At 38.7% G+C, this 27,941-nt stretch overlaps 1 protein-coding gene across 3 annotated transcripts in view; it reads right to left on the bottom strand.

The window, feature by feature from the left end:
- The window catches only part of cntfr (ciliary neurotrophic factor receptor), a 220,682-nt gene that overhangs the window by 116,298 nt on the left and 76,443 nt on the right, over positions 1-27,941 (bottom strand). For 2 of the 3 annotated variants that reach the window (XM_069677259.1, XM_069677260.1), the window contains exon 3: positions 14,091-14,172. In XM_069677259.1, coding sequence (XP_069533360.1) covers positions 14,091-14,172 — 82 coding nt within the window. Of the gene's footprint in view, positions 1-14,090; positions 14,996-27,941 lie in introns of those variants that run through there. The other variant, XM_069677258.1, reaches the window with a different exon arrangement.

Here is a 27,941-nt window from a genome sequence, read left to right as displayed (position 1 = left end):
TCACACAAGGTTACGCATCAATAAAGCTGTGCTCCAATGCAAATGCTCCCCAATGAGTGGCTCACTGGCTTGCCAAAGGGTTATACCCTATGCACAAGCTTGTATAGTAATTAATTGTGTATAGCATGCGTGTGTATAAGTTAATGTGGTTCTATGCGAGTAACTATTGTCTCCCATGAGAAGTTGCCACTGTCACAATTCTTTGAGCCTCTGTGGACTTTCAATATCTCTGAGCTATAGTCACTGTTTTGTCAGCATGATGGACAAGAAAGCTTTGGGAATTTGAATTTGAAAGGAGTGCAGCGAGGCTATTGTCCCCAGACAATACAGTATGAAGGTTTGGGGAGCTAATGGTTTTCTTCACGTATCCATTTCTGCACAGGAAATCACACTGCAATAGAGAGATAGGACTGTCCTTGCACAAAGTCATGGACAATAAATACAAAAACACACCTACATTCACACAAACTCTTAAAGACCCACACGACTATGTACACACTTCCTCTGCTTTACTCTTCTTTGCAGCCTATCCCCTACAAGGACAAACAGCTCTTTCAAAAATGTTGTAGTGTTTTTCTTTTTCTTTTTTTTAAGTTCAGTCATTGCTTTCTTTCTCTGCGACACAGGTATAGACTTAAGGCTAGAAATTCTCTTTTTCAAAAAGTTTTCAAAAGAAACACAAAGTGACACAGACAAAAGTGACAGCAGTAGACAAAACAGAGACTGTGCAGAAAAAAAGAAGAAAAAAATCCAGATTGAGAACAAGCACTCAAAGAATTCAAAGATGGAAGTGAATTCAGATAATATTTCAAAGGCATTTTTATTTTATGTTAGTATTTTAGTGACTGATGATTGTATCCCAAGATGTGACCAGTTTGTTTTACTACCTAAATTAAAGTTATATGTCCTTCCTCAAAAAGAAATATGGCTCTATTGTTAGAATGTTTGGGTGGTGTGGGAAGCATGAGTTAATTCTGCTTGGAGGGTATTACACTGTGTACGGGCCTCAGACTGTAATAGTTATGCCGATGTCCTTACTCTACATATTGCTTGCTATTTTCTGGGGTTTATCAAAGGTCTCTCTCCTGACAGAGACCTGGCTCTTCTCCTCGGAAGACTCCTCACACATTCAAACAGCTCCATTGATGGGCAAGGTATTAGCAAAAAAACATATTCTCAAAGAGTGGAAGACTCCAACACAAATGCTTCAGACACTTACATATTCCCATTTTGGACAGCTTGCTTTTAAAAATCAGAGTGGATGATATGTAATGATATGTATGCTTTTGTGTCTTTGACACATGGTTTAGACACATTTGTCTCGGTTATTTGTACCCCTCCTCTCTTGGTGTAACGCCTGGATCCAACATGATCTGTGTTCGACATGTTCCACCTGCGCTGCATTTGTGGTCTGTCAGACGGCGCGAGCCCTCGTCCACAGAAAGCGTGTCTGATCTGCAGCGCAGCGGAGCGCTGGCCCAAGCAGCTGGATTCGCAAGATCGCAAGATCACAAGATTGCGGTAGAACTACGTTATTGCGCGAGAATAGCGAAATCATGCGATAACATCAATGTTAAACAGAGCAACACACAAACAACAGTTCAGTTTGCACCTCTGAGGTCGATGTATGTTTTTTTAGGATTTCAGTGTGTGGGAGTCTGTACCGGTCTGTACATGGTGTTTTATTTTGAAATGACCGGATGCTGTATGCTGTTTCGTGTTTTCCTGTTTGGAACGATCTGCTCTGTTCAGCTTGATGTGTGCTTGAAGCAGCCTCCATCAAAAATAAACCCGGTGCATATCTTTAGAAGAGCAGAGCGGAGAGACACTTCTGGGACGCACCGGAGGACGACTCCGGAGGTCATGGTGCACACAGAACGTGCCGGAGACAGCTCCTGTGGAATTTGAAGGTAAGTGAGTGAATGTGTGAGTGCAGGTGTGTGTGTCTTTAGGTTGGGTTATGGGTTTTGATTTGTGCTTGGTTTATATGTTGTCATTGAAAATATGTCAATAAAAATAATATACAAAGAAGAATACAGGGAAGAAGTTTGTATTTCAAGACCAATTCATTTTGACTAAACTTACTTTTGACAAGTGTTTCTTGGAATAAATGCAACATTTATATTCTATAGCTAGTTGTTACTGTTATTATTTAATCCTATGCACCAGTTGTTTTTGCACCACTGTTTAAGCCTTTTTTGTTTTGTCTCCTTTTCTAGCTTCTCTATTGGCATTTATTGTTCTGTTTTCATTCCACTTGCTTGCATCATTGCACTCAGACATGTTTTTCTTGTTTCTCTGAGCACTTGAGTTAAGCGGAGTGACATCAGTTGAGAGGAATGACAATAAAGTTCAGCTGAATTGAATTAAACTGAAGTTCAAAGTGATAAATGGTAATCTTTTCCTCCTGCCACTCCTCTACTTTCTTCCCACAGCGCGACACACTGAGCCTTTTCTGTTCACAATAGATCAAATTAAATGTGTATATTTAGACGTGTTGCACCATCGAGGGGGCCAAGACCCCTTTTATGCCTCGAAAGATTCAGTTCCAATGTCTTGGAACAAAGTTTTATTGCAAATCAACATTAGCCAAAAACTCTCCTCATACTGTCTGGAATTACATTAGGTTCCTGGCAACATTAACTTATTGAACAGTCTATCAGGAAGAACTGGGGGAACTAGTAGGGGCTCAGTGATTTTAATGGCACGAGAAAACACAACTTGAGATTTAATGGGTTGGAATCAACAAAATGGCTCTGGAAACAGAAAATCTATCTTGCAAATGGTCACTCAATTCAGTTGAGGGGACATTCTGTTCATCTACAAATGAAATGCCTTTTTAATGACTAAAATAAATTGATTTGTTAAGTCGGTTTTCTTTTAAAGTGCAGGCTTGTGTTTCCAGCATCTACTTTGCCTCAGCAGCCAGTCTTAGATACAGGAGTACTGGTTATTTCATCAACACAGCTATTGTGAACATTTAAAACATCCTTTTACACCTGTTCTTATCACAGCAGTCATACAGCAGGATGCATAGAGAACAACAAATTGACTTTGGTTAATGTAGGGGGATAAAGCCATATTTCTTCTTGTTTACAAAAATGAAGACTACCTGTAATAAGCAGTGTTTTCTACATCCGAAAAATTGAGCTATCATGTTGCATTTAAGATGAAGTGCACTGTAAAATTGAAAGAGCGACACAATATATTATGGGTATATAAACCATCCAAAAATGTATCACTCTGTTTATTCAGAAGGCCTTTCACACATGGTGATACGCAGTATGGAGAGTAATGGCCGAGGGTTCATTTTTATGGTGCACTAATTGGAAATAGAATGAAAGCCTTAGAGCCAATCACCATATGTTAGAGGGTAGGGTTAATAGCTTGAAACTTAAAATTCATAATCTCCACAAATATTTGCCTTTACACATGGCTGCAAGCAAGCGCACACACACACACACACACACACACACACACACACACACACACACACACACACATACACACACACACAAACATTTACACTCATTAGCTTCACAACAGGGTAGTGGAAAGTTAATCAGGGCATTAAGACAGCCACATGGAAAAGGTCACTGAACCAAACAGTCATACACACACAAACACACACACACACACACACGTACTTATTAACTTATTACTGTCACTTACAGAAGATGCAGAAGAAATAGAAACACCTGTGTGGTGGGAGTCACGTATGCGTTAACCGACCCACACACACACACACACACACACACACACACACACACACACACAGACAAACACATACAATATGGCGTCAGATCACTAAATTCCTGGTGGGATTACAAGGAGTTAGCATCAACAGCCACTTAAAGGGTGGAGAAACAGATGAACATACCAGTATGAACATGCCAGGGGAATTACGGTTAAACATTAAACCTATCTTTTACCTGTATAAAGGACGCACTACGCTATTTTTAAGGTGTATTTGTGCATGTTTATGTGTGTCTGACTCAAATTAAAACTCTCAGTAACAAAATGTATTGTTCCATCCCCAATATTCTAAATGCTGTCTGACCCTAAAGCCGTTGCAGCACTCTGTTCACTATTTATTTGTCATTAACCACAGTCTGGCTTTGACCTGCTGTAAGCCTCATTAGAATATACTTCCATTAATGACTCACATTAGGCAACACACGCACACACACACACACACACACACACACAAGCCCACTCATATCATTTGGTTCTTTTAATGAATTCCACAAGCCATGAAGAGAGAGTATATGCTGGCAGACGCAGCACTGCTGCTCAAGAACAGTTTCACTTGTGTGTCCTTCACGTCCTACCTCCACTTTCATCTTGAAAATGCGTTTGAAAGAGAGATGCACAGGCAGAGAGAAAGACGGAGAAAAGGACAGCAAAGAGGTACTCTGAGGCTTAAACCTTTCATGTGTTGAATGCCAAAGATCAAGGAAGTTGCTTTTGTTTGTTAAATGTTCTGAAGGAGAGTGATTCCAAACGAGGTGGGGAGGCAGGACAGAGAGATAATGAAGGAGGAGAGGAGTCTAGAGATGAAGCAAGAGAATAGGAAGAGGTTTCCTGTAGCTCATTTGTCTTCTTGGACACATCTAACATATCACGCTCCTTTTCCTTGGATTTTGAGGGGTTTATGAGTGACATAACAGATTAATTCTGTTTTGGCACTGCAACATGGTAAGAGGTCAGGTTCAATCATACACAACTGTTTCTTTGATGGTCTGGCACAAGAACACTTGTACAAATGTAGGAATTGCTTCTTTCGACTCTGGTTGAGTGTCCCTCTTGATGAAACTATTTTATTCTTGTGCTGACACAATCAGACAAATTATTATTTGACAATACTTTTAAACAAATTGGCCCTTTTTTTTCCCTTTGACAATATAATCATTTTTTTCAAGGACTGTCATTACTCTCTGTTAAAGGATGGAAGACTATGATTATATACAGTGCTCAGTCAACTAATATCTATAGTTATAAGTGAGACCTTTGGGCCATCTGTCTGATAATCTGAAATACAGCAAATGCAGTACATAGAGCAAATGACTAAACTCAAAATACCCATAAAAAAGAGCATATTGCAAAAGCTTCCTCTGGCAAGTCTAAACAGCATATTTTGCTGGTTTTGTAATACTTAACCTCTTGAACTTTTAGAGCAATCTCTTTCATTATCTACCAATTTCATCCAGATTGACAATGTCACCAGTAAAAGAACCCTTGAATTATTCCTTCCATCTCTTCCATCACAGACAATAAACCAATGTCAGGAGAAAAAAAAGTTATAAAACGGTACGTAATGGGTATCACCAAGCGCATTTGAACCGGAGTTACAGATCAAATGTGTTATTATTATTCAGCCCCTGCTCTTACTTAAAGGTCTGGTGAGAGACATGGAGAGAGTGGCAATTTTAATGTGATGTACAGTGTTTTTAACTGCTTCAGACTTTTGGGAAGGAGCAATCAAAGGGGAGAGAGAGAGAGAACCTTGATCAAAGCTTTTACTGGGAATCCCTTTTAAAAGATTAATGGGTTCAAGGAGCTAGACATGCACACACGTATATATGCTCACAGCACAAACACTTGTGCTTAGACAGTGAGATTCTGAGATTCCATATCTTAGCATAAAGGACTGTGATTGGTTGGAAATGGTCCATTACTAGACAGATGTTATCAGACAGTCGGGAACCCAGCGTCTATACTGGACCAATTATGGACCATTCACTACTAAACAATAATGGAGTCCATGGATATTTGTCTTTTCATATCTCACATTTGTCTTCTTTTATGTCACTCAAATTCAATACATATGACACACATTTAGAGGACAAAATAGAGGCTATGTGACAAAGTACTTGTTCATGTGTATAGTGGGAGCATCCCTTCTGAAGTTGGGACCAATATCCATTTTTGTGTCATTTTTGTAGTATAGCTACCAATTGTGAACATTACTCTACCAATCAAAATGTACTTGTAATTGTAATTGCTGAAGTTGCTGAAAGCTGAACCATTGGTTTTAATAAGACATTTCAAAATAATAGAAATTTGAGAGGCAGATCTGCTATTTTAAGATCTATAAAGTTTTTTTCTACTGTGTATTGTATTTTCACATCTACATTAAACCAGGGGTCTCCAACCTTTTTTCATCTGCAAGCTACTTTGAAAAAATGAAAGTGGCCAAGAGCTACTTGGGTGGGACATCTGTGTATTTGATTGAATTGAAGTGGGAAGAGGCTTTCAAGGTGCATTTATTGTTGTCAGATTTTTTTGTACAGACTCTGTGAACGTCTTGGCAAGCTACCTGTTGGAGAACCCTGCCTTGCACTGTGAGTTCTGTACACAGGTACATATTCCAGTGATGGCCTTGTGTTAAATGCAAGTATGTGTTTGCTAGACCAGGGGGAAATATAATTTAAACAGCGTTAATGTGAGTACTTGTGGACGAACTCAGTTTCAAACTGTGTAGGTGTGTGTTTATATGTTTATCTATGTTTATGACAACCATCGTAACTCACACAACTTGTTTGTCACAACTTACCGGAGGCTCTGGTGCCAGCACATATTGCCAATCCACGTACAATCAAACTTGCAAACCATGACGTTAGAGATGGCTTCTCTTTTCAATTTCCTTTTTGTATTTGTTCATGTTTCAAATAACTAATTGTTGATACTCACATTCTATTTTTCTTTTCTTTATAAAACTCCATCTCTCCCTGTCTGTGTCTCTCTCTCATGTATTATTATAAAAATCCTCTCCCTCCTTCTCCATATGCCACTGACAGTGCATTAGCACTGATATAGATCAAAAGCATGATATTTTTTCCCTCTAGGAAACATGTCTTTCACATGGAAACGTCTACACAGTCTTCAGTTAAACGTGCAATATCATTACCGAACCAGCCAATCAAAAGGCAACAACATTAACTCCATACCCGTGTCAATAAACCCCTCTGTCAGCTGCTGTATCTTCTCAGTGCCTCTGCAATCAAACAGGCACTCAGACAACCAAGTAGTCAATCAGTCTTCAACCTGCAGCTCGCAGATCCTCAAGAAGGGATGTGATGCTGTTATGTTTTGCTTCCAAAAGACGGATTTGTCACCCAATCAGTTGAGTTAACATCAGCCATAAAGGCAACAAACCATCTAAGCAGCCAGTCAGCTGATGAATCAACCAGCCTGGGGTACAAGGGTTACACTTAGTAAGTAGGGTAAGATGTATTTTTTGGGTTGCATTGCATTTTTATAATGGTGTTGATTTAAATGGTATTAATCAAGGTTATGATCCTACTTGGGTATGTAAAACATTTTCAAATTCTTTATTTCTATCCTTGACAAACATATAAACAATGTGAGCAAAACAAACCCAGTAATCACATTATTTCAGTTATTTTCCTCTAATTTCAGGCACAAAACACTGTTTGAAGAAAAAGTATACAAAGCTCAGGATATTTGCTGTTTCATGTTTGCTGTTTCATTAGAACACAACTTTTATCCTTTGATAAGTTTTATAAAAGGAATTATGATTATGTTCACAAGTTTGTTTCTTTTTTGTTTATGCTTCTTATCTTTGCCAAAAAAATATTTTCCTTACAAAAAAAAACATTTTTCCTTACAAATCAAAGCCATGAATGAATTAGTATTCCTTAAGTCGCCTCCTTGCCAGTCATCCGGTCAGTCTGACTGTAATCCATCTGCCAATCCAGTCAATCAATCAACTGGTTGAGCTCCATCTTGAATTTAATTTAAAAAAAAAAAAAGAAAACAGCGTGCCAAACGGGGAACGTTGATTACACTGAGTGCTACTCAGGGTAATGAGTGTGATCAAGGTTCTCTGCCGGCAGATACATAGCTTACACATAACAGCCCTACAAAAAGACGTCCTAAACACGCTTTTTTTTTTTTTTTTACTTACTTACAACAGCTGTATGTTTCCTCTGATAACACATCCGAGAGCCACTGAATCCCATGAAGAAGTTAAGACTGTCTAGATTTGTCTTTTGTACTTCTTAAAGTGCAGAGGTACACAAATCACAAACAGCAGCTTATATTTCAAGTGATTTCATCATAGGAACGTTTGGCCAGCATGTTGTGAATTCTGTCTGGAGGAACTGTTCAGTCTAATTGATCTCATTTCATTATCATTAAAACCCACATATATCTCTCTCTCATTGCATTGGCTTTTCTAACTAAATCTTATGGTGTTCTAAATAAATACACATATTTATATGATGTTCATGTCTTTTGAAGTAAGTAAGATGATACATTATGATAATTAAATCATTTATAATTTCATCAAAATATAGCTATGATTCATGAAAAAATCTCTAAAAGTAAGATGCTATAAATGCCATATAAATCCACCTATATTAACATTCACATCAATTGATTTCGACTTGGCTGTCACCTGGGGAGATGGGGTTGGGGGATGGTGGAATCACAAGTATATAATTGTATGAGTATTTAAGATAATCCATTCACAAGGGTGAGGATACATACTGCAGTGTAGCAAAGCCTGTTTAGAGTCATGTTGGAAATACTTAGAAGCACATGTCAAATGCTCAAGAAATAAATACAGCTTTGACAGCTGTAATATCGTGGAATTAGTTTGAGTGTTAACCTCCTACTACCCCACTGTCTGTCATTCGCTCCCTTTCCCTCTCCCATTCTGTATCCTGACCTCTGTCTCTCTTCCCCTATTGCTCCCCTGTTCCTCATAATTAGATTGAATCAGTGTGAGGTAAAGAAGCTCAAAAAAAGTGCAGAGATGAAACACGCTGAAATGTTAAGTGATGCTGGCGTAGCATCAGCGGCAAATGATGTAATGGGCAATAAATCTGCTGTTGACCACTCAGGTGATGGATTAAGACATGGGAGAGGAAGCGAAGGAGAAAGCAGGATATTAAAGGAACAGAGATTTAGAGTGAAGCATAATTAGTAAGTAAAAACGAGAGACAAGAAAAAAGGAGAAGGATTACAGATATGAAGGAAAAGTGAGAGGGGAACAAGCGTGGATGAAGTAGACAGTGAAGTGGAGGAAGAGGAAAGTGAAGCGAGTAGGAAGGAGGGTAGGGATGGAGAGGCATAAAGACAGAAGAGAATCAGATGTAGGAAATGATTCTGAGTGGAAACATTTGTCTCACAATCAGGATATTGACTCCCATAAATAACTTCTCTCTTAACAGCATGACGTCACCATATTAATACCCCCTTTCCCCATCCCCCCATCCCCAACACACATTACAAAGCAGAGACAGAGGTGAGTGTGGTATGTGGTGTGGGGCTGACGAGCTTAACTGTTGCCGTCATTAAAAAACGTCAAAGCAAATAATCAAAAATGTTTTTAGTTTTCTTTGTTTCTTTTGTTCCCCTCCACTGAACGGTCTTTTACTTTGCTGATTTGTATTTATTTATTTATTTATTTTTGTGCTTGTTCTTAGTTTTTACTGTTCAAAGCTTAATTTTTAAATGGTAAATGGACTGTACTTACAGGGCTCTTTTCTAGTCTACATGTCACTACATGTCAGATTCACCCATTCACACACACATTCACACACTGATGGCAAAGGCCTAAATGCCAATCTCCAATCATTATCAATGCACATTCATTGCGCATTCCTTCGAGAGCAATTTGGGGTTCAATGTCTTGGCCAAGGACACTTCAACATGTGACTGTAGCAGTCAGGGATCAAACCCCCAACCTTCCGATTGAGATCTACCACTGAGCCACATGCGGCCATATGTAAGTGATTGTATCATCACTGGAATAGAACAATCTTACAGAAACAGTGACTTCCAGAGCAGCCATGAAAATAGATAAATACATAAAAATGTATGTCTTCTCGTCTTCTGGCCAGTTGTTTAGACAGTCTTTGAACTCTAATTAATGCACTCACCTCATGTTTATGCTGATTTAAAAGTGTTACTATTGGCCATAAGTGCAAATGTACCTTAAACGTTTAGATTTTAAACAGACCTGATCCAAAAGGAACCCTTGGACATTTAAAACTGGCCCAATGTAGGCCTAAAACAGATTTATGTCATATGTTCCAGGAAAAAATGTAAACAAGAAGTATCACTCCATCAGAGGTGATAGTGAGCCTCGCTGGATCCACTAAGGTGTAATGCATGTTAAACCACAGACCCAAGACCTGTGTTTGTTGATGATATGTCAGATACAGTTTTTGTGTAACGCTGATGAAACATTGTTGCTAAAGAGCTAACATATTCCTGTCAAATGATGTGATTCTCCTGATTACTCAAGGCCGGACAAATACTGATTGCTCACCTTGTCACCATGTGGCTTTACTGCCTATGGACTTGCATATTAAACATGTACTGCTCATTTTGTTCTGCTTGCAATGCAATCTACTCTCAATCGAATGCTAATTAATGAAAATTATGTTATCGATCCTTGAAGGGATTTTTTCTCTCCTCCAGAGGTCAGGTTCAGGGATCAGGTCCAGCTAAGCAGCGCAGCATGCCTGATAGCTGGCATTCAGCATCTTGTTTAAAGACAGCAGAGAAATACTTAACACATGCTATTATTGCAGAAAATTCAGTTAGACAGTTGCACTCTTTGCTATTGGTTTGTACTGGTGGTGATTATAGCGATTAAGATTATTGAAAGACTAAAATAGAGCTTAAATTTTCATACGGATAAAAGGGATTACATGTATATGTGTTTAAGAATTTTGCCATAAATTAAAAACATCTGACTGTTATCAGCATTGCTCCTCTGACTCTGTGTCTCCCACGCCTTAGCTCTCCTGTCTCTCCATCTGTCATCTATTCTGCTTTCTCTCATATCTTTCCCCATATCTGTCTTGTGTCTTTTCCACCTACACACTACCTTTCTTGTTCCCCTCTTACCATCTAATCATCTATTTTTCACTGGCAATCAAAAATCAAATTCACATTCAAGGAAGTTTAATTGGCATGACCTTGGAGTCTCACTCCTTTTCTCTCTGCGGGTTTATGGCTTTCAGTTATTTTCTTTTTCCCTCTGTTGTTTTAAATGATGTTTCATTAGGGGGCTGTCATTCCTGTTGCTAAGGCTTCCTTTTTCTTTTTTCTTTGAGTGAATGCTGAAAGCTGAAAAGAAATGGCACATTCAATGAATTTTCCTCAGTATCAGAATCAAAAAGTAGTTCTACTTGGGGAGGGGGAATTATAGCTGAAGACACAAATGCTGGTGTAAATACACTAACATTCGTCAAGGTTTACTAGGTAGCCTTATTGTTTTTATACAACAAATGATAATTCATTCATGCAGTAAATTAATCTTTTTGTTTGTGTTTGGGTTTAAAAAAACCTGAAAACAAAACATGAACTTGAAGAGCGGGTATACAAGTTTCTTTCATACATATTTACATGAACCTCATATTCATATATTGTTTTGTCAAGGATGGCGGCTGAAATAAACACCAGCACTTCAAGATCATCTTCAAGTATAATGTATTAATGAATATTTGAATGAAAGCAGGGATATGTCCAACATTTATCATTGAAAGTTTTTATCCTATTCAAAAAGGTGTTTCTTTATGAATTTGTTCTATTTGATGCATTTATTTACACACGTTTAGTTCTCTTTTCTTTGCCTTGTTTGCCTTAAAGTCTCTCTGTGTCATCGTGCTCCGCCCTGTTTCACTCCCTGTCTGTCTTTCTGTCATGTCTCTGTCTCTGTGTGTGCCTTGGCTGGCTCTTTGTTTTTTGCTTTCCATCTCTCCTCCTGCCAGACAACATTGACTTCTGTATATGTGGTGCTTGTATCCATTTGTCTGATTCAGTCTGTGAATGTTTTCTACCAGTGTTTCCCAGTGTCTTTGTTCAGATATGCACTGCTGTCATTAATTATGAAATCTCAAATGGATTTCCTATACACTCAATGTCAAGCACACCCGCATGCACACACGCACACACACACACACACACACACACACACACACACACACACACACGCAAGTACACACAGATGGTGTTTCCCTTCCTTTGTATGTGCATTCCCTCCAAACTAAGTGAATACAGATAGAAGGGGATGAACTCTCGCTATGTCTGACTATATATATGTGGATGTGCATATGTATTTGTCTGCCATAGATTATGTAAATGTGTAAGTATGTGCATTTGTGTTTTGTGTAAGTGTTGATGCATGTGGCAGCTGATTCTATGTAGCATTAAAAACAAAGACAAGTGACAGTGACAGCTAGACTCCAGCATTAACAAGCACACATACACAATGCTTCCCAAACACTCAACTGGCACGTCTCTTTCTTCTACTCATGTTATTCATTCCTTCTTCTATCCATATCTGTTTTTCCCTTAAGAGCTCATCTTTCACCTCTCTCTTTCTCTCTCAACTTTGCCTGCTCGCTCCTCTTCACTTTCTTTCATATTTTTTGAAGAGCAAAAATGTAAAAATAGGATACAATACAGCTTAATATTACACTGAATACAATCTTGTATATACAAATACAAATATACACAGGGAAGAAAAATAAATTCATCAGTCCTATCACGGCACCCTTTTTAAAGTAAATACGTTTTCACAATTGAATCAGGACCCATTTTAAAGACAAAATGTAAAGCTTTCTCTGTCATACATGATATACATGATTGTTTGGGACACAGCTGTCTTTTTCTTAGTGCTTTATCCTGCAAGTTTTCCATCAAGCATCAACTGTTATGTCTGTTTCCATTTTCCTTTTATCACTTTTCTATTTTCTGAATTTCTTCCCGTCTTCATCCCCTTGTCCTTTTATTGTTTTTCTTTCCATCTCCCTCTTTCACTTACCTCATCTGCTGCTTTCACCTAATCCCCAAAGACAACATGCCCATTTCCTAAGACGTTCTTGCTCTGTTTATGTGTGTGTGTGTGTGTGTGTGTGTTTGTGTGTGTGTGTGTGTGTGTGTGTGTGTGTGTGTGTGTGTGTGTGTGTGTGTGTGTGTGTGTGTGTGTGTATGTGTGTGTCTGCGTGTGTGTGTGTGTGTGTGTGTGTGTGTGTGTGTGTGTCCCTCGTGATGAAGTGATGTGCGTCACTGGGGACTTACTGACTTCCTTAGACTCTTTCTTTGGGTCAGCTGACTTAAACAGCCAGACCTCATTGGCTAATAAGCCAAGGCCACTCTCCACTAAAAGTCAAGTGACAAATTGACTTCCCTGTTAAACACACTCACACAGACAAACCAACACAAACCATGTACACACGTGGTCTAATTTATGGTCATGCATCTTGTGTGAACTTTCAGAGAAAAAAAAGTCACTGCACTATGAGGGTCTTTTCACTGTCTCCTTTCTCCCTTAAAACCCCAGTACACAAATCAATGAAACATGCTCATGATCACCACTTTGCCTGACTGGCTTCTTTGTTGAGCCCTTGTTTGTTATGGAGGTAGCCGTGGTAATGTGGCCAAAATATTAGCACCATGCAGTGAGGGATGACGAGCCCATTTGGTCAGCTATTGTTTCTCGCTTTTGTGAAAAAAAAGTGAATTCCAACTAAGCTTTCTCACAGGTTCATTTCTCTTTGGTGACCTCACAGAGTATAACCAGCTACTGTAGCTCAAACTAATGATGACAAATGTCATCAAGGCTAAAGAAATCTTAGTGTAACTCCACAATAACAACTACAAAAGCAAATTTAAAACAATCTCAGGATAAAACAGGCTTAGCAAGATGGTACACATGATGGTCACATATCAAAAAAGCAGAGAGCATTGAGTTACAGCAGAAAGAAGATAACTTGGGCACAGAAGAGGTGAAATGATTTAAGTTCTATAGTTATTATCATATATTTATTTAAGTAGAGAAGGAGAAAGTTGATACATTGAAAAAGTTGAGCATGAATAGCAATATAATTGCTGCAAGGCTGTAAGAAAGAAAGCTAAATAGTGCAGCATAGAAAAGCACAGTGGAGTACAGGAAAGTTAACGGGAAGAGAATAAAGAGCAAAACTGTATAATTTTCTCTGAAACAGAGAAGAGAACATTAAGGTTGACCAAATAGAAGCACACTAGGCCTCAGATGGAAGGAGGTACAATTCAATGAAGAAGAAGAAGATTAAATGCATACTTACCAAGCTGACTGCGTCTCTGAGCGTAGGCTACCACCACCGCGGCCAGAACTACACAGCACAACGATGTCACAAGGTTTGCCATCTGTAGACACACACACAGCAAAGTCATCAGTGTGAGCGTGTGCAGGAGACAGAGAGCCGGCGAGTAAGTGTGTCCGCCTGTCGTCCTGATTGACTGACAGACCCATAGACGCCTACAACACCACGTAAGAGATGGAGAGATAGCAGCTTCCTGTCCTCTGTATCTCTCAGCGTCTCTCTATCTCCTTTCACTAGTATGGTCCCTTGAGTGGGTTTTCTCTTCCTTTGCTGTTTCCTCCCGACTTCTCAACCCTCTTTTTTCAAATTGCATTCCTTTCTTTACTTCTCTAACTGTTGTTATCTGTATAACCTCTCTCTCTCTCTCTTTCTCTTTCTGTTCATCAGCCTAATGGGTCCATCCTCTTTGGGATGGGCTATGGGAAGAAGCTCTTAAAGGTACAGCACACCGTAAACAAACACACAGCTTACATGTAAAACAACACTTCATGGGTATTCTTTAGCCACATGGTTGCCTTACATAAAGTGTTTATAGATTTAAGATGAATGTTTCAGTATTTGTTATTTATACGTGCACAACTGTACAGCTCTTCTATTAAACCTAGTGTACATATTCATTTTAACCTTTTTTATATTTTTATTCCTTGTTTTCGTTCTTCATCTTTTTTTTAATCATTCTATGAAACACCAAGAGAAATTCCTTGTATGTGTAAACCTACATGGCAATAAACCTGATTATGACTTACAGATTTTGAAAGGTGACGCAAGATGGAGCACGTAAAGGGAGCTCTCATTTCCTGTCTTTTGATCATCATGTATTTCATGTTTTAACTCCTTTTCTAGCTTTTAAAGGAATAGTTCAACATTTGTCAAATATGCTTGAGTGCTTTCTTCATGAGATGAGATTAGAAAATGTATTTAAAGTATATCCCACTGTTAGAGCTTAGAACCAACAAACTTGTTTGGATTTTTAAATAGGAGTTATACACTTAACGAAAGACTTTTTTTTACTTTCATGCCAAGATTAATTAATTGCCCCTCTTATGTCCTTGTGTCAAATATGAAGCTACTACCAGCAGCTGGCTGATGTAGCTCCCCTACATGGTCAGAAACAGCTAGCCTGGCACTGTAGAAACAAAATCCACCTAGCACTGTCTCCAAAGCTTGCTTATTAACACTTTATAGGTTGTTTCCTTAATCCATGCAAAAATCAAAGTGTAAGAAGAGAAACTTGCAGTTAAATTGGAGGCTGCAGGACAACAAGCAGCGAGCTTCAAATTTGGCATAAAGACATGAGAAAGCGAAAAAGAAAATTAGCTAATTTCCCAATATAACAAACGTTTCATTTAAACCTGAAAATTCTTTAGGACTGTGAGCACACAGCTTTCCGGTGAGAGTAGGAATGGCATTCTGGTATTGTTCACTAAGAAAAAATTTGGATTCCTATTTTTTAATCTTAAACACACAAGATATGTGTTAATTAGTCAGCTTTCAAATGTATCCATATTAATAAACTTCCTTTTTGCTTGTTTACTTCTACTACTGGTGAAAGGTCAGAGGTCAGAGTACACCCCAACATAACTACATCATTGGAGCTTGTAGGGATACGCTGTTGAGGCTTTCAGGAACACTTGAGCAGGGCAGATTCCTGCCAAGAGGGGGGCTTAACCCAAAACCTCCCATTAAAATGTGGCCTCTGTCTTTTCTCTTTTATCTCCCTGCAACTCTTCTCCTCTCTCTGGGCTCTTCCTCCGTCTCCTCTCCTCTGTTCAGCTAAAAGAGAGATAGTTGGCTCTCTTACAGACAAAGGTTGTCTAAGGGTCTGCATGCTGCTGAGACGTGCGGTGAGTATGGTGTATGTGTCTGCATGTGGAGAACAGACTGAGTGCTCCAAATAGAGGCAAAGACAGTTAAGTGATTTTCCTTGTTCTTTTTATTTAAGGTACCAGCTGTTACAAACCACTGTCATCTCCCATTATCTTGTGGTCTTTGTAAGCTTCAGTTTTTTGTTTTTTTTACCCTTTCTACTCTTTTCCACTTCTTCATATCTCTACTTTCGCCATTTAACTCTTGGTCTCCCTCTCTCTCTTCAGTACAGCTTGTCTGTATGTATGTTTTATCCTTCAATCCTCTTGTCTCTCTATGTTAAGGTTTAAATTGAACTCCACTACACCATGTTTACGCATCTCTGAAAGAGAGAAACATATCCGCGGTATTGCTGAGCGATGTTCAAGAACATGAAAAACCTTTTAAAGTTTGACCCAAATGTCAAAAGGCAATAAAACAGTCAAAGACATTAAACATAGTAGTGAATTTTTTCATGAAGGACCAAACTAATGGTGTATGAAGAGGAAGTGCTTTTACACTAACATAACTTGTTACAGAAAAGAACATAAAAGGTTTTCTTCAACTGCAGATCTAATTGTGTTTGAAAATAACTTGCACCTAAATTATTAATTCATTTAATCATTATGGAGATTTAAAATAATATTGTTTTTTTTTTAATGTCAGATCAACACAAAGTAATAAGGAAAGGGTTGTTCTCAATAGAAATCTTTAAAATACATATACTGAAGAATTTTCCGAATGAAAAATCAAAGGAGGCCTTTGGATAAAGATTAATGCATTCCTTGCCCAGCTTTTATGTTACAGTTGTTCTTTAATACTAATGCATGCAATATTACAAGGTAAGTGGTTTTTAGTCTTACTTTACAACATTTTGTCCATTGATATGAACATTTTTCCATGATATGAAAATTACTGGAATTTCCCACCATAAACGAAGTTTGATTTTTTGACTTGAAAGGAATGCGGATAATTAAACTAAACATAAAGTAGTGTTTATTGTAATCTTTGGATGTTAGTCTTTCATAAACACCAAATTATGTAAATGTATTTTCTGTAAAATAATTTGACTTAAATCAACCAATCTTGAGGTTTGTATTCTAATTCCAATTATCCATCCATCCATCCATCCATTATCTATACCGCTTATCCTGTTCGGTGTAGCGAGGGGTTGGAGCCTATCCCAGCTGTCATTGGGCGAAAGGCGGGGTACACCCTGGACTGGTTGCCAGTCAATCACAGGGCTGACACATAGAGACAGACAAACGTTCGCACTCACACCCACACCTATGGGATATTTAGAGTCACCAATGAAGCTGATGAGCATGTCTTTGACTGTGGGAGGAAGCCGGAGACTAATTCTAATTATACAGAATAATTTAATTAATAATTTAGTTTTTAAGCATTCACCTTTTTTTAAATAGTTCTAAGAGTTTACAATCAGAGCTTTTTCTCACTGATAGACACTGATACAGTTCTGTTGTATGCAGACATTTCTGGGTTGTTTTGACAAATTCTTGTTGGATGTTTTGTTGTAGTGTTTGAGCTGTTCTCTGCATTTTGCATTGTTCTTTATTCACACTTATTCTAGCCTTTCTTTCAGCACACAGCTGACCTCTGCCTCATTCCCTTTGTCAGCCTCATAGTAGAGCTACAGAGATCTGAAGAGGCATCTTTGTACCATCGTATACACTGTTCTTCAGGTTCAACTCAGAGGTGCAAGCAGACATACAAGCCCTGTAAACTGCCATGCCTTAAAAGGGAAAGATTTCAAAGTTGTCAATTTATGAAAAAAAAAGAGTATACAGCCACACTTGCAACTTTGAATGATAGAAATAGTAACTGAAAGTTTGCATGCATGTATATAATTGAGAGATGGTTGTGTGTGTGTGTGTGTGTGTGTGTGTGTGTGTGTGTGTGTGTGTGTGTGCGTGTGTGTGTGTGTGTGTGTGTGTGTGTGTTTGTGGGCATGGTAGTGTGTCCTTTTGTAAGTGAGTGATTGGCAGCTCATATGTATTTCATCTAAACAGATATTGAGGAGAGTGACAGGGGGTGAAATTAAAATTGCATCCCTTGTCAGTGCATCACAATCCCCATCTCTGCTCTTCAAGTGCTGGTTTGCCCATCAAAATCCAAATGCTGTGTGTGTGTGTGTGTGTGTGTGTGTGTGTGTGTGTGTGTGTGTGTGTGTGTGTGTGTTTGCATGTATTTGGGCGTCTCTGGGTGCAAATACTCCAGTGTGTATGTGTGTGTGTGTGTGCTTGAAACTGTGGGGGTATTTAGCCCGTCTATCAGGAAACAATACAGTTTTGAAATCTGACAGCTTCAGATCGCTCACATAATGACAGCCCACGGGCGGATAGTGCTGCAATCACAGAAACTCAATACAAACCCTCCTCCCTTCATCCATCCATCCATCCCATAGCCCACCCATTTATTCCCTTTTTCTTCTTCCCTTCTTCCATATTTATTTATTCATTTCTTATTGGAGGGGAAAGGGCTGAATAGGCGTGATTCTTTTGGCTGCTTAATTAAAATATATAATTCATCGCTGCGTCAAATGATTTTGCCTCTGCGCCTTTGTGGAGTCCGATTTGGGAACATTTGCATTTAAATTGGAAAGCCAGGAGGGAAATACACTAGGCGGGCCAGGGTGTGTGTAAGAAAGAGAGACAGAAAATAGAAGGCATCCTTCTCTTAAAGAAATGCACATATTTTTCTTTCTTTGGTCTTATTTTTTTCGCAGTGTGAAACATCCAAAATCACACAAGGAACATTGGTTGGAGAACATCATGTAACTGATAACTCGGAGGTTTGTCCCTTGATATAAAAACTTTGTCATATATCCAATCAGTAAGTTTCAGTTTCAGTTGCCTCTTCTTGCCATAATTAACAGTCCCTTAAAACATTGAATAAATGACTAAAGTATAGATGCATTTAATACATATGTATAGACATTTATTCTCTCCCTTTCTCTGTCGCTCAAAAACAGAACGGCCAAACTCCCCCTGTAAGCGGGCTGTCAGAAATAAAATAGTTCATTACAAATGTGTCTGCACAGAAAATAAAGAGAAGCATCCTCCTGGGTAATAAATAAGTTCTTTGGTTTAAAGCAGCAGTAGTGTTTACAGCCCTAGGGAACATCAACCATAGCTATCAAATGTACAGAAGTAGCTAACAATAGATGACTTGAATTGTTATTCTTCAGGCCATCAGCAGGAAACTGTGTGTGAAGAGTTTTGTTTCAAAGTGAGACATACATCATGTTCAAACAAAGGCACCTGCTCTGGCAAAATGTTTACAACATAAAATCTAAACAGATTGTATAACTTTTAAAGGTTATAGGAAACTATCTTATTCAGCAATTCCTTTAGGGTAAGTAGTGAATTGAGATTTATGGATCGTAAAGGCAATAAAGTGTATATGATGCAGGGACAGTGGTGCATTATGCTCCTGGGATGTAATTGGAGGTCACCTGATTTTAAGATGCTGAAACCAGTGTGTCTGGCATCATAGCGCATGTTAAAAGGTCTGTTAAATCACACCTTTTGCTGCCTGCTTGCTTTATATTCTGACTCACAGCAACACAACTCACCATCTGGAGCAATGGGCTGTGCATATAAACAGAAGAGAGTGCCTCATATAGCAGCCAGTGAAAGCACAACAGTGCAGCCACATGACATCCCTTTTTGAAGCTCAAACATACAACCTCCTTAAGGATTAGTCCCTTTAAATCCAAAAGTTTTGAAAGATCTAAAGAGTCATGACAAAGACTCAAATGATGGAGAAATACCAGGAAAACTTTCCAAGGACAAGGAGAAAGGGTGAATAAGTGCAGATTCTTTCAGGGAGAATATTATAATTTCATCATCATGAAAAGTAAAACCTTGAAAACTCTGAGGTGAGGCATCCTGTCCGGGGGTACACTTGTACATCAAAAGGAGCCTCATTGCAGAAGTAAGACCTCTATACTGTGCACCACTCAATGAACTGACTAACTGCCTTACTTTTGAAACATTACGTTTGTCCTACCTTGGGGCAATGAAACACAAGCCAAACTGAACAAGCAATACTGTCAGCATATTTGTTTCAGTTTCACTTCAAGACCTCCAGCAAGGGAAGAAAAAAAAAATTGCTATTTACTGCTGGTTAAAAAAAGGTCATTTTGTGGTTCCAAACAGGAAATGGAAGTTTTGAGTATGACATATAACTACCACAATTCTATATATTTACTTGCATAAGTAAAAGATAAATTATTGGCAGGAGGAGAAGCAAAGTAACACACAAAACATTCACAATGTCAAGTTTCTTGAAATGTTACTAAAGCACTTAAGAGCAACAAAAACATGGATACCGTATAAGGATACTCTAAAATCTGTTTGTCCTTCTGATGACTAGAGTCTTAACAAATAAATATGACAAATAAGTATATCTCTACCCCAATGAACGTACAGTGTATAAGTAGAAGAAAAAAGAATCAAATAAAAAAATGTTTTTGGTTTTATTCTAACAATGAAAAATGAGATGTCTTGTTTTTAATTATAGAAAAAACATCATTTGTTGTCAAAAAAAAGCCACAAAGTCAAAGATTTTTCTTATGTAATGCTTAAGGAGAGAATTAGCATTTATATAAGCCTAAGCAGTTGCTGTAAACTCACAGACAGGTGTTTATCCACATGGTCTTTGAGCATTAATTAGCTCAAATGTTAATGAGTGCAGCGTGCCTATGACCCAGACGACCATAATAAAATACAAATGATGGTGCCTCATTCATCAATAACTGTCCTGCTGATGATCCTTCTTGACCAAACATACACATTGACAAGCAAACACAAACTCATAATCTCACATAACTGCTGCCATTGTATCCTTTAATGTCATGCTCCCTATCTAATAATACAACTTCCTTATTCCCATAATGCTTTGCTTTTCTTGGCAACACTAATTCTCTCATCAATCATGCCGGATTGCTGCAGATTACCATTAAGCACTGAAGACGGCTTTGTGTGTGTGTGTGTGTGTGTGCGTGCGTGCGTGCGTGTGTGATTGTGTGTGTGTGTGTGTGTGTGTGTGTGTGTGTGTGTGTGTGTGTGTGTGCGCGCGCGTGTGTGTGAGTGTGTGTGTGTGTGTGTAATAGTTTGGCTGTTGGCATTTTGGTTACAGTTCACACACATTCAGTGCACACACACTGATGTGCACAGTTGGCATTTGGTGCGGAGTGTTGATAGCCATAGCGACTGTGACCTTTTTCACAGCCATTGTGGCTATAATTGCTCACTAAAGACAACGTCAATTGTGACTCAAGGGGTGGCAGTGGTACGCATCCATAAACACCTATGTACACACATGCAAATACACACCCTTGTGCATGTGTGCGACTGACGGCACTTGGCTCTTCGTGATAAATTCAGCCATTGATCACATGTGACTGCTCTCAGCTGGCTGAGATTTAGAGGACCTGAACACGTCAGCTACTATGTATCATGTTTCCTGAAGCACTGCTGCTGCTGTGGTGCGGGTGGACGTCCCCTAGCTGCAAGCATGTAGACAGTACTGAAATTGCACACCTCATGGGGCATTGCTATGAGCTCATCCTGGGCGGTTACTGTCTCTTATATTCTCTGAGTAGCATTTGTGTAATTCGTATTCAGGCCTATCATTAAACATAAACATAAACTGATAGTAAACCGATAATAAGTTGACTCAATACTGAGACAGTGTGTGTGTGTGTGTGTGTGTGTGTGTGTGTGTGTGTGTGTGTGTGTGTGTGTGTGTGAGGGTGTTTTTGTCTCCACCCAGCCATCTGGACCTCCTTGTGTGTGCAGAAGCAGATTTAGGTGGTTAGAAAGCGCTGGAAAAACACAGTGTTACCTCCAGCCCTCTCACCTCTGAACTCTATAAGAGTATCAAAGCTAAGAAAACAGAGCACTTTGTGTGTCTACGTGTGTGTGTGTGTGTGTGTGTGTGTGTGTGTGTGTGTGTGTGTGTGTGTGTGTGTGTGTTTATGTGTGTGTGTGTGTGTGTGTGTGTGTGTGTGTGTGTGTGTGTGTGAGAGATTGACTGTGTGTGTGTCAGCATTCTTAAAGCCCATAAGGCTTTGAATGATGGGTGTAGACTCCCCTTTGTGAACAGGGTGGCTCCAGGAGCTGCGCAGCATGTGTGTGTGTGTGTGTGCATGTGTGTGTCTGTGTGTACGGGCTGTGATGTTCTGAACAGAGGTGTTTTTACAGGGAGTTAATCAGAACCAGAGCTGAGGCCTTGCCCACAGAGGATGAAACAGACGGACGGACGGACACAAACACACGCACACACGCACACACACACACACACACACACAGACACACTCACACACAAAGTCACTTATCTTCCTTTCCCTAAATCAATACCACTGACCTGCAGTGAAAGGCATCAGTTTCTCTATGACAAACACAAAGTAACATTTCAATGTATACGTTGCTACTGGACGCCATTGCTACTTAATATGTATAATCTAGATGATGTGGTCTAGATGTGGTAAGGGCTGCTGTCAGTTATAACTTTCTATCTTGATTTTCAATCAAATCAAAGTTTCAAAGACCTTTCGTTGTTCAATACAATCACAATTACCATTTCTTTCCTTTCAGTTAGGGAATACTGATTAAGTAGCAAAGTTTCAAGTTTAAGAAGGTGAAACCAGTGGATATTTGCCATTATTGATTAAATAAATAACCAATAATTAAATGCATATCACATTTTTAATGTATTTTTTTGTTAATTGTTGATGATCAATAAAGGCCGGGTTAGGATGCAGGCGACAGAGATTTGGTAAACTTCTCAACCTCAGACTTTTTGTTTTCATCACATGACATCACTTGAAGCAATTCAACACTTCACACCGCTCTCTCTGGCCTCACAAGGTCTCTAAAGATCAATTTTTCCACATATGCAAGAGTATTTCACAAGACCTGTAACCAGACATTGATGTGTAAAATTACAGCGTTCCTCTTGCAATAAATGAAATAACCATGCTGAAGAGCACGAAGTAAGTAATGATTTACCTTTGACAAGAGATCGATAACGTACATATAAACATGTATATCTCTATATCATCTTTATTTATGTCCAGTGGATTGCTCTTTCACCATTCATTTACCAAAGCAAAAGAAGAGTTAAGCTCAGTGGGACAATAAGGATATTTAACATCTACAAAAACATCCATAAGAAGCTAAATATTGAACTCTGCACCAGCCAAGTTGAAGCATTCATTATGGCCAGTGTGATGATGGGTTTTGTCTTCCAAAACCAGCTGATGTTATATAGAGGATAATTGCCTATTCCTCTGACCAGTGTGCAGGCCTCTTTTTGACTGAACATCAAGGTTACAGTTTTCATTGTAGAATTGGTGGGGGTTATTTATGTTTTTTTTACTGGTGTTATTATGCACCAGTTAGTGTTGAAACAAAATTAATGAATGAATCAACTAAAATAATAAATGTAATAATTATAATTGAAATTTATTTATTTGGATAAACCCCTTGAAATGTATCATCTCGTTTTCGAAGGGGTCTAGACATATACAGATACCTGGACTCAAGTTATGCACATAAACTCGACAATACAAAAATAATAAAAATAAAAATAAAAATAAAAATACAAAAACCAAAAAAAGGACAGACCACAGTTAACATAATGTCGACATCAGAACAATACAACCATAAGAAGGCCACAATGGCCAACACTGATACTGAGACAACAGCAGATAATGAATACAATCAATTCACCAAATCAGAAAGTTCTTGCAGCTTCAATGAAAACAAGAGCAGGCCAAATTAAGGTGAGAGGACAGAGCACGCTTAAAGATAACAAATGAAGAAATGGATCTGATATTAGTCGGTAGGTTATTCCAATCTGCTGGTGCTTTAACCATAAAAGATCTTCTGCCAAAAGATTTATTGACATTGGGAACAGAAAAATAGAGATGGGCAAAATGTCTAATATGATAAATTGATGTATATGGTATAAGAAACTGCTGTAGATAAGGTGGATAATTAAAGTAAATACATTTGAATATACGTTGCAACCAGTGCATATGTCTTCTCACATTCAATGATGGCCAGTTGAGTCTATTGTACATCATGCAGTGATGGGTGTGATAAGGGCAACCAAGGACAAATCTACAGAGTCTATTATAGGCTGTGTTAAGTGAAGCAAGGTCAGAGTTATGAGCATTTTGGTATACAACATCACAATAATCCATGATTGGAAGTATAAGTTGAGTAGCCAATCTCTTACGTACACTAAATGAAAAACAGTTACACGAGCGATATAACATATTAATACCAAAATTTACTTTGTGGAGTAGATTATTTAAATGAGGTTTAAAATTGAGTTCTGAATCCAGCCATACACCAACATATTTAAAACTGTTAACTTTAGTCAGTGGAGCCGTCATTACAGTACAACACAGGAACCAGGTTTGGATTTCAGTTTTTGTTTGGTACCAAATATCATGATGTAGGATTTTGATTTATTAAGCAGGAGTTTGTTACAAGATAGCCACTCCTGAACAGAGGTAAAATCAGACTGAAGAGAAGATTGAATTTGTGGTATGTCAGGCTGGGATGTATATATGACGGTGTCATCAGCATAAAGTTGAACACGATATTTAGCCAGACTTGATGGGAGATTATTTACATAGATTGAGAATAGAAGTGGTCCGAGTGTTGACCCCTGAGGGACACCACATTGCTGAGTAAGGAAATCGGATTGAAATCCATTCAGGACAACACACTGTTTTCTGTTGTGAAGGTATGAGCTAAACCACTTGACTGCATTGAAAGAAAGACCAATATTGTATAGTTTGTCTAAAAGCAAATAACGATCAATAAAATCAAAGGCTTTAGTCAAGTCAATGAATATATCGCACCAGTGAGTTCACCATGTTCTGCGGCAGAAAACACATCATTTGTAAACTTTAAAAGAGCAGTTGTCGTTGAATAATTGGACCTGAAGCCGGACTGGAATGGTGATAATATATTGTTAATAGTGAGATAGTGGGAAAGTTGATTATAAATTAACTTTTCAAATACTTTATGGAGTGGGGTGATGCGGGCGCATTTCCAAACATTTGGTAACTCACAGGTGGACAGTGAAAGGTTAAATAGATCAGCAAGAGTATATATTAGAACATGGGAAGCTAGCTTGATGAACCTGTTCTCTAAACCATCAAGTCCTGAACTGCTATTTACTTTCAGATCGTTGATGGCATTCTGAACCTCTAATGGAGAAATTTTCCTGAACGGAAAAGAACTGTAACAGGCTGGAATATGGTTGGAGGAGGACGTAGATATATTGGATTCAGGTAGTAGTGAGGAACAGACAGTCGAGAAATGCTGATTGAAAATTTGGGCAATAGCTAATGAGTCATGAACTATAGCATTGTCAGCTCTTATTTTATTAATAGTAAGTTTGTCAGATGTACTAATAATGGTTTTAATTTTATTCCAGAATTGTTTAGGGTTCTTAAAGTCAGATGTGAGAGATTCTCTATGGTAGTTAGATTTTGCATTACAGGTTTTTGTTTTGCTCATATTATGTAGTTGCCGGTACACTTCCCAATCAGCATTATCTCGTGTTCAACGACAAGTTGCCCAGGCTTTGTCCCTCTCTCTAAAGAGACTTATAAGATCAGAATTAATCCAAGGGAGATGTTTGCCCTTGACTTTAACAGCTCTCCAGGGTGCATGCCTGTCCACCACTTCAGTAACTTCATTGTACAGAAAATCCCAGGCATCCTGAACAAAGGGTCTAAGTTGGTATCTGTCCCAATTAATATTGATCAAATCATTAATGAATAGATCAGGGTTCAATTTCTTATATTGTCTGATTTTAATCAATTTAGGGGGTAATTTAGTTTAGTTCCATAAACAAAAAATAATTGAATGATCACCGAAGCAGTCAGACATGATACCAGCCTGTAAGAATCTATGAGGGTGTGACCCAAGAATCCAGTCAAGCAAAGATTGTGTTCTAGGGGTGATTCGGGTTGGCTCCTTTATTAATTGGTTAGGATTAATACTATAAAATAATTTTCTTTCTTTATCAGATGACTTATCCAACCAGTTTTTGTTGAAATCTCTGAGTAAGATTAGTTCATTGCTACTGGAGATGGAGTTAATGGTAGAGATCATGCAGTTAAAGGACTCAGCTGGAGATGAGGGTGGCCTATATATGCTACCGATAGTGAGACATTTATTTACATCCAACTTTATCTTAATGAATATACTTTCAAAATGTGGAGTCGAAATTGTAGGAACAACTAGTTTGCTCACAAGATCAGAAGAAACATATATTGCCACACCTCCACCCCTGGAGCACCTGTCAGATCTATATAGAACATAATTTGCTATATTTAATTCATTATCAGAGATGTTATTGTTGAGCCAAGTCTCCGAGAGTGTAATGATGTTGGGTTTATGTAGAACAATCCATGCACGAAGTAAGTCTATTTTAGGCAAAAGACTCCTAATGTTCATATGAATTATTGTTAATCCCTTAAATTCATCCAGCTTGGAAGGAAAAACTAATAATGATACTGTTTCTACTCAGGCATAAATGCAATACCAGGTTGTAAAGATTGCAAGATGCATTGTTTACTGTGGGACAGACACACAAAACAACAAACAAATACAAACATAAAAAAATAAAAATAAAAATAAAAATAAAAAATGAATACAAAATATACAACAAGAAGGCCCAGTAACCCCAGAAACCAAATCCCAGAGCATTTCCACAAGTTAACCTAACTGTGTAGGTGCAGACCATCAATTAAAATCAAAGCACAAGTCTGCATTGAACAGGGGGGAAAAAACGTAGCTCAGAAATGTATAACCAGATAACCCAAGCAATAGCTAATACTACCCACCGCTAGGGGGAAGTGTCACAAAAAGTGGTCTCTATCATGACAGGAAACGAAAGTAATGTTACACTGTGAAAATATGAACAAGCAGAATAACTGCAACAACAACTTAGGGACCACACAAAAAAGTGTATCAACAAATCAATAATCACCTGCCAATTAAAGAAGATAAGCTCAACAGGAAAAGAAAAATGTAACTAAAAGAGAAAATCACTTAACTGGATCGTACGATAATCGAAGCCGCAAGGCTAATGATAGCAGTTGCTACTAGTGACAGTCATGGACAACAACCTCACCTCAACGGAACTTAACTGACCAGGAGAGTTTGCAGTAGTCATAAAAACAGCTTCAGCGTCTTTATGGGTAAAGAAGCGTTGCTGTTTGCCATCCACAACAACACACAGCGTAGCAGGGTAAGGGAGAAAGTACTTCATATTAAGATCACGGAGCTTAGGTTTGACAGGATCAAAGCTCCTACGCCTCCCCGTCAGTTCAGGACTGAAATCAGAATAAATGGAGATGCGCTTCCCATTGAACTCAAGAATCTTGTTGGCCCTGGCAAGGCAAAGAATTTTCACCTTATCCTGAAAATTCAGCAACTTTATCAAGATAGATCGCCGGAGTGGGAAAGGCATCTCGCCCCAGGAGCTGCGGGATGAGCCGGGACATGAAGCCGATCATGTCACTGTCTTCGGCATTCTCCTGAACCCCAACGAAGCGGAGGTTAGAGCGGCGGCTCCGGTTCTCCAAGTCATCAACTTTATCCAACAGGTAAGTTGTCCTCCCTGAGCTGCTTAACCCTGACGACAAGCTCTTGTCCAATATCCTCATTAGCCCCCACACGTTGTTCTAACATCTGGACTTGTTCTCCCAAGGTAGTCATAGAGTTCTGAATGCTGGTAAGACTGTTTTGAATGGGGTCCACTTTGGCATCGAAGTGGGATAGCATGTCCTTCTTGCTCTGTTGAATTGCGTCCCACAACGTTTGCAGACACATGCTTCCCTCCATCGTAGCAAACGCAAATTTCAAACAGATCCCAGCAGTAATTTGAAGAACTTTAGACACAGGT

Source organism: Semicossyphus pulcher, unplaced genomic scaffold, assembly GCF_022749685.1.
Source record: "Semicossyphus pulcher isolate SPU_LCO1_2020_fin unplaced genomic scaffold, fSemPul1.0.p SCAF_28, whole genome shotgun sequence".
Taxonomy (NCBI): Eukaryota; Metazoa; Chordata; class Actinopteri; order Labriformes; family Labridae; genus Semicossyphus; species Semicossyphus pulcher.
This window is presented reverse-complemented; position numbering and strand designations above follow the sequence as displayed.